The sequence below is a fragment of the Epinephelus lanceolatus genome, chromosome 7 (assembly GCF_041903045.1).
Source record: "Epinephelus lanceolatus isolate andai-2023 chromosome 7, ASM4190304v1, whole genome shotgun sequence".
Classification (NCBI taxonomy): Eukaryota; Metazoa; Chordata; class Actinopteri; order Perciformes; family Serranidae; genus Epinephelus; species Epinephelus lanceolatus.
The window spans coordinates 29,874,892-29,882,289 of NC_135740.1; the positions used below are offsets into that span (position 1 = coordinate 29,874,892).

At 41.3% G+C, this 7,398-nt stretch overlaps 1 protein-coding gene across 15 annotated transcripts in view; it reads left to right on the forward strand.

The window, feature by feature from the left end:
* Positions 1-7,398, forward strand: part of map7d3 (MAP7 domain containing 3) — a 32,664-nt gene extending 25,266 nt beyond the window's left edge. For all 15 annotated transcript variants that reach the window (XM_033633612.2, XM_033633615.2, XM_033633617.2 and 12 more), the window contains 6 exons: positions 211-496; positions 622-675; positions 1,474-1,555; positions 1,788-1,956; positions 3,505-3,776; positions 3,865-7,398. In XM_033633612.2, the coding sequence (XP_033489503.2) occupies positions 211-496; positions 622-675; positions 1,474-1,555; positions 1,788-1,956; positions 3,505-3,776; positions 3,865-3,872 (871 nt within the window). In that variant the 3' untranslated portion in view covers positions 3,873-7,398. The remainder of the gene's footprint in view (positions 1-210; positions 497-621; positions 676-1,473; positions 1,556-1,787; positions 1,957-3,504; positions 3,777-3,864) is intronic.

The window sequence follows — 7,398 nt, forward strand, 5'->3', positions numbered from 1 at the left end:
TAAATTGTGTGTGACAGTGAAGTAACATCAACAAAGCAGAAGACAAATAAGAAAGATCACTAGTTTGAACAACAGCATTTTTTTTTACCTAAGACTAAAAGTATTCATACTGTTGAAAGTGATGTCCTACATGTCCACTTTTAGCTATGAACTGCATTTATTTGTGAGTATGCTTTCAAGCCATTTGCTGCTGTTTCTTTACTCTCCCAGGGTGAGAAAGGAAGAGGAGATGCGTTTAGCAGAGGAGGCTCGACTGAAACGCCTGGAGGAGGAAAAGATACTTGCAGAGGAGAGGAAAATTAGAGAGGAGGAAGAGGCTCGCCTAGCAGAGGAGGAGCGGGTGAGAATGGCTGAAGAGGAGGCATTGAAGCAGGCTGAGCTCCAGAAGGAACGGGAGGAGGCTGAGGCCAGAGCCCTGGAGGAGGCAGAAAGAGTCCGTCAGGAGAGAGACCGCATCATGCAGCAGAACCAGCAGGAACGAATGGAGAGGAAGAAGGTATGCATAGACTGATGAAGAAGAGAATGTTTTGATAGACCAGAGTCTCCTCTGAGAGCCCTGACCACAATGGCAACATAGTATTTTAAGTAATTTAAAACAAATGCTTTATTTTTCCATTGCAGAGGATTGAAGAGATAATGAAGAGAACCAGAAGAGGGGACCAAAATGACTTGAAGGTGAGCTCACATTCATTCTCCACCAGACAATCAGAGATCTCCGCCTTCTGATAGTCTGGGGACACTCCTTTCTAAAGTGTGTTTAACACACCCGCGAAAACGGCCGGCAACAAAGCACCGCCTCTTGCATTTTTGAAAAGGACATGCCTCCTCAGAAGTGTGCGCTCCCCCTTTTCTCGTCCGCAAGGAAATAAACACACAGAGAGCTTGAAAATGGATGCCAAGAGATTAAACTCCGTTTTATCAAACGTGTGCTCATCCGTGAAGAAAATATTTTTTCCAGCGGATGTCTTAGTTGCAACATTATTGAGCTAACTGGAGTAGGTTCATGTCGTATCCGACAACGGGAGGCTTTTAACAGATGACGTCCTGATGTTAGCTTTGCTGCTAAACAAACAACAAGGCGATTCCCTCTATAGTCCGGCCGGACGGATGAGTCATGGCCTTGTAAAAGATTATGTTTGTTTCTTTTAGTTGGCGAGAATGTGTCGCTGCAAACGCGACAAACATCCACTAACTCTGACGGCGTTTCCTGCGAGCGCGACTGAGCCATTTTTTCCCGCTACATGTGTTTCTAGTGGGACTATGTTTACAAGCACAAGAGTTCAGCGAGCCACCGAAGGACCGCCCTGCAGATTTACTATTGGTTCTGCAACGTAGGGAGTTTTTTTAAACTCTGAAATTGTATCCGCCCATCTAAACCCAAAATCAGGGAGAAAGTAATCAGTCTTTAAGCAAAGCATCTTAAGACTGACTTGTGAGTCTAATGTCAACATGTTGTTTGTACCTCCTGCATAGAGAGAAGCAGGAGATGACGATAAACAGGAGGATGGAGAGGAAGGAGAGGACGGAGACGACCAGATAAACTATGAAACCCAGAGTAAGTGTTCTCATCCTCTGATGGCAGGTTCATGTTGTCAGAATGCATGAAGATTCATGCATCATGGCATTTTTGAATTTGTTATTTTATCACTGAGCGTGAAGGTGTGTCTTCCCCTCTGCGAGTTTGTTTGCATATACTTTACATCAGTGTTTTGTTTGTGTGAATTTACATAGTGTAACATGACTTAGGACTTGTCTGATCCAATTCTACTTCTCTATTGACATCATAGGCCAGACAGATGACATCACCGTGGAGGATGACAAAGATGGATGTGATCTGTCCTGTGGTGAACCGATGGCAGAGCGCCATGAGCCCCTGGGCAGTGTGAACGGAAAACCAGAGACAGACGACAAGGAGAATAACAATGGCATAAGCACAGATGAGACTCAGGCAGTAAGGTAAAGATCATAAACTCACAGAAACTGCTCAGAGTGGTGCTGACGATATTGTAATTGAAAATGGTATAAAGGCAAACAAGAGTCAAAATGTATTGGTTTCCCTCACACCAGCGGCCTCACATTAACTCAAGAAAAGCACCATTGTTGTCACATCAGTTTATTGTTTGTTAAAATACCACACCCCTCCAGCTGCTTTAGGAAATAACATACTGATAACTGACTTCAAAAAATAAAACTATACATTTGTGACTGATTTTTAAGGATTTTCTTCTTCAGTAGTAAAGATTGGCTCGGAGCTGAGATAGACTAACACAATGAGTGTGTTTATAGACATTGATAACCCTTTGATGATCAGGTTTTTGGACTATCTATTGATATATTTGAGCATGTCATCACCATATTTAACTTTCAGAAACTAGGATAAGCCTTTATCCCATTTATGAGAACCCCGAATACGCTACCTGGAGTACTATAGGATAGGATGGAAAGTCTTTATTGTCAGCCTGATTCTGCCCATACGTTATACTTCTCTTTCATGGTGCGCACCGGGAGAATTTTGTTATGTCGCGGACATCATCATATTTTGTTGCACAGTGTGACTGACACTGTTACTGTCATTGCCATGGAGATAGTAGTTTTCAGTCTACACCAACTCTGGCCTGCATTCAGCAGGAAACAGCTGCTTCTGTGGACAGAGCTCCTTGGGAGCTGAGAGCACAACAGCTGGTCAAATTGCCTTCACCAGGCTGACTGACAGCAGACATTTACTAAACCAAAATAGTTTTCAAGTCAGAACCATGGAAAAAAATCAACAGTGTTTGTAGTTATTGATTTTATTAATTATAACATATATACGGCTGAATATTTGTGTGAATTTAAACATCTCTCCGTGCTGATTACACTTCACTAAACGTGACAGAAATTCATTTGGGCCTTAAAAAAAACAGGTCTCTTATTACCATGGAGACCACTGAAGCCTTTCACCCAAGCATAAATTTAAAATGTCATGTTGCTCTTTAATTTCTGTCAAGTGACACTCTTTAAAAGTGTAAAGTGCATTACCATAAATCAGCCATTACAATCTATGCGTACGTTTACTGTCTACCTGGTTCGCTGCTTCTTTTTTAGTGATGGGGAGAGTGCAGCTATTGGTTGTTGACAATGTTCACGTCATTGAACTTCATTATTTGCATGAGCCAAGCCTAAAAACCTTGCAGTAAAATTAAACATGTTTGATTTTGTTGGAGCAACAAGACGGGAAAATGACTGACTCAGTTTTTATTACCACATTGCACCAAACAATCAAGATCAGCAATCAGTTACCGGATTACTACAATTTCTCATGTATACAGGGAATATGAATAATCCAATTTCCCTCTGCCCATGTAAACCTCATATCCAGAATATGATCATAACCGAAAAAGTCTCAGGCTGGATATCTCTCCGTCATCATGTACTCAATTCTCAACCCTTCACTCTGTGACAAAGCTGTCTTTCATCTCCCAAAGCACGTTCCTAACAGCCTCCCACTTCCTCTCTCCCACTCAGTCCAGTCCCTAAGGGCCGCCTAGTTGAGGGCTCGGAGTTCCTGAATGACTCCGCCAAGGTGGGGTTGGTCTCAGGTCTCAACGGTAAATCCAACCAGTGGAGCTTTGAGGAACTCATTGACCTCAACGTCCACTCCAAGACTCGGCCCCTCATTGAGGCCGAGGACTGTAACCAGGTCCTGATCAACTGTGACGGGAGCTCAGATGCCTTCGAGGACAAGGGAACCCCCGTCACCCTGCATTCCTCCAATCAGCCCATAGAAGCCCTGTCAGGTGAGGAGTCACTTACACTTATTCATCTGTTTGGAAATATTGACACAGTCTTCTTAAAATATAACCCTATGTTCCTGTGTCTCCATAGAGATGTGATGCTGCAGCCGTCGCTGAGAAGCCTCTTACCGTTGCACTCGAAAAGTTCCTGTCCAGCTGAGCTCCTTAAAAAAGTTCTCTACCAGTTCCAAACAGCTTCCTCCTCTTTCTCCTCCTCCTCTTCCAGACGGAGGAGCACAAGGTGAAGCGGAGAGACCACCCCAAGTGCTACATTTGCACCCCACATTATGAGGAAACAAATATATTAAAATCATATATATCTAAAGAAAAACAAAACGTAATGCTTCAGGGAAATTCCATTAGTCCTTCAACACACTCGCTTCAGGTCTCTTTCCTCTTCCTCTTGTGTTTAGTTCTCCAGATTTGTTTTTCTATGTCATTGTCCACATTTGATGATGTTTTTTAAGAGTTTGTCTTTGTCAGGGGTGCATTTGTTGTAATTTATTAATTTTGGCTCCTTTGTTATTGTAATTATTGTTATCATATGTTTAGTCTTTTTGTTTTCTCTCGTATGAGAATATTCCAGGACACATGCACATTCGGCTGTGTGAATTGAATATCGTCAGTTAAAGGAAGGAACATTAATACTTTCTGTTCTGTCGGGGGGGTTGGTGGGGATAGCATCCCAGGTTTCGCATGTGATTCATCTAAATTTACTTGACCGGCTGCTTTTCGCAGCATCCAGCAATATGGCCTTCCCATTTTCCCCCAACTTCTAATTCTTAAGTGTGACTCTGCTAAAGTGCTTGTGCTGAAGCTCATTCACGCACAGTTTAGTTCGTCATGTGCTTAACACTTGGGAGTAGATTCTGTATTCATACTCCACAGAGCTCTGTCCTCTCAGGCCCATACTCTCCCAAACTCTCTAACTGTGTGTTTCCTTCTCTGGCCACTAGAGGGCATCAGGAGCACAACTCCAACTGTTACATTTAAATCTGAAGAGTGTTGAGATTCATTCACAACACTAGTGAAATCACATGTTCAGTGAAGTTTCATTAGTTTGTTCATTTAGGGCTCATTAAGGTCTTGTTTATTTTACATATGTATATAGAATTTATGTTTACTAACAATGTCATTGTTATTTTCATTAGAATCTGAGTTGCATCCAGTTTTAGTCTCATCTCCACCAACTGCATTTGCACCACACAACTGTTTGAATAACCATAGCTGCGACATAGTGTCTTAACAGATTAAGTCCTTTAGTTTCATTACTGGCTGCGTCTGAGCTTCTTAAAGGAAAACTTCACCCACAAAATAATCATTTGTGTATCAGTTGCTCACCTTGTCTGATGAATATTTTTTCTGGCATGCCTCAGGTGACTGACAAATCCAAAGCAGAGAAAATTCTCAATGAATTTAAGTCTAAGGGGTCCATGTTTAACAATATTATTCAGTGGTATGATTGGTGCTTCCCAAATGAAAAGGCTTTTCTAACGGGAACTGAATAATGCTCTCTTCAAAGCCAAACTCCATTGACAAAAACAGTAATTTTACCTCGCTGAACACAGGAGCTGCTGGTCTACCACTACCTCTATCAGTTTGTTAGTTTGTGTTATTGTGTGACGTTGGCGTATTAACGGGTGAGTTTTGATTCACCAAAGTCCTACAACACACACAACAAACACAAACTAACTGATCGAGGCAGCGATATACCAGCAACTCCTGTGGTCAGTAATGTAAAATTACTGGTTTTGTCAATGGAGTCTGGCAAGAATTTCCTTCGTCTTTAAAATCTTCGTAGAGGAGGCTTGTGAGAAAAAAGTTCTCTCTGCGTATTCAACATGACGTGAGTTGAGTAATTGATAAAGAAATGATCATTTTAAGGGTGAATTATTCATAAACACAGTTTGCGTTTGTTACTGAACTGAACTCAAATGTTTGGCTGAAACTAAAAAATCAGGTTTTCAATTATCTGGTTTTAACTTGAGATTTACCAACACATCCACACACACTCCTCCATCCATCCTCCATCCCTCTGTCCGTGCAGCTCTTTCATCACCTACACTTATTTCTCATTATTATTAACAGTCATTGAAAATTCCCAACACACTAGCTGCTACATCCCAGTAAAACACATTTCAATTATTTTTATAATATAAAATTTGGCTGTTTGTTTATATATGAAAATACATTTCTACATATATTTAAGTGTTATTGCATTGTGTATATAATCAGTATTAGGCAAATGAAGCCATGTGTAGGACGGAGTGGCGTCAGGATGTGGATCATTGAAGTCTCTGTGTATGTGACTGTGCTATATGTTAGGTTTCTGTTTGACTCGTGCCCTGCGACGGGGTAGTCAGGTTACGTTTGGGCAGCCTGGAAAAATTTAAATGAAGCCCTTATCCACACAAGCTCTGCAAAAAAAACAAGGGGCCAAGTGGGGACCCACAATGTGTTTCTAAAAATCTGTTGTATTTGTGTGTATGTTTGAGAGCTTTCAGCCCCATATCCCCAAACCCTGATCCTGAATACTGCCTCACAGAGACTTAACACATTTTGATGACGAGTTGTTCCAGCCCTCAGCAACATGTCTGACCCATGATGAGAGTGAAGGCTGTGCCTCTTTGTGACGCTTTTAATTCATCAACATATGTTTTATATGATGTGAAAAGATGTGGGGATGTTGTCGGATAGTTTTGGTAGGCATATCAGCTCAGGTCTTAACTGTTCTTCGAGGCAGGGTACATCCACAAAACAAAATATGACATGGGTCAGACTTTTCTTTCTCTTTTGGATTTTTCATGAACTGTATTGAAATCTTGAAATTCCCGATGCTTGGACAGTCCAAGCACGAGGTTTGGGGACCTTGATTTTTGCCTTGTTCTCTCTGCTGGCTAACTAAAAATCTCTTTGTACATAAAGACTAGGGGCTTTAGATCTTAGCTTTGATTAATAAGCTTAAAGAATGTAACAGACTCCATAAACCGTCCTCCATTATTTACTGTGTCTCTGAGCTTTTTGGCTTTCATCCATTATTCATCTAGAAAACATGAGACTTTGCACTGTCACAAATTACTCGCTATGTTTAGAGAATGGTTACTGGGAACAGAAGGAGCTTTACTGTACAGACTCGTAGGAGAGTTGTGTGATATTCTGGTGGAAAGTAATTTGTTCCTTCCCAGATGTTCTAGAAGTCTCATACATAACCCAAACCTTTCCTACTCCTCTTTCCACTCATGAGTAGCACATGTTGGGGAGGCTGTTGTAGCTGCTGCTTGAACAGATACTGTATCTATTCCAGGTCCTGCTGCATCTTTGAGGGCTCGAGTAGAGCTGACTGCTCTGAGTCCACAAAGTTGTCTTTAACAATAGGATAGAAACGGTGCCTTAGATTGAGATTTAGTATTTTTATTGTATCACAGTTAACTAAGAAAGCTTGTCCTTACCTCGGCCTCGACAATCAGTCTACCCAACCAGGGCAACTTTGTGAATATGAATATTTCTCTGGAAGATTTACGAACCTAACAAAGCCCTGTCCACAAGTAAGATTTGTACTGTAAATATATCTAAAGTGTACTGAGATGATACAAACTGTTAAAACAAATAAAGTCTTGCAAAAACA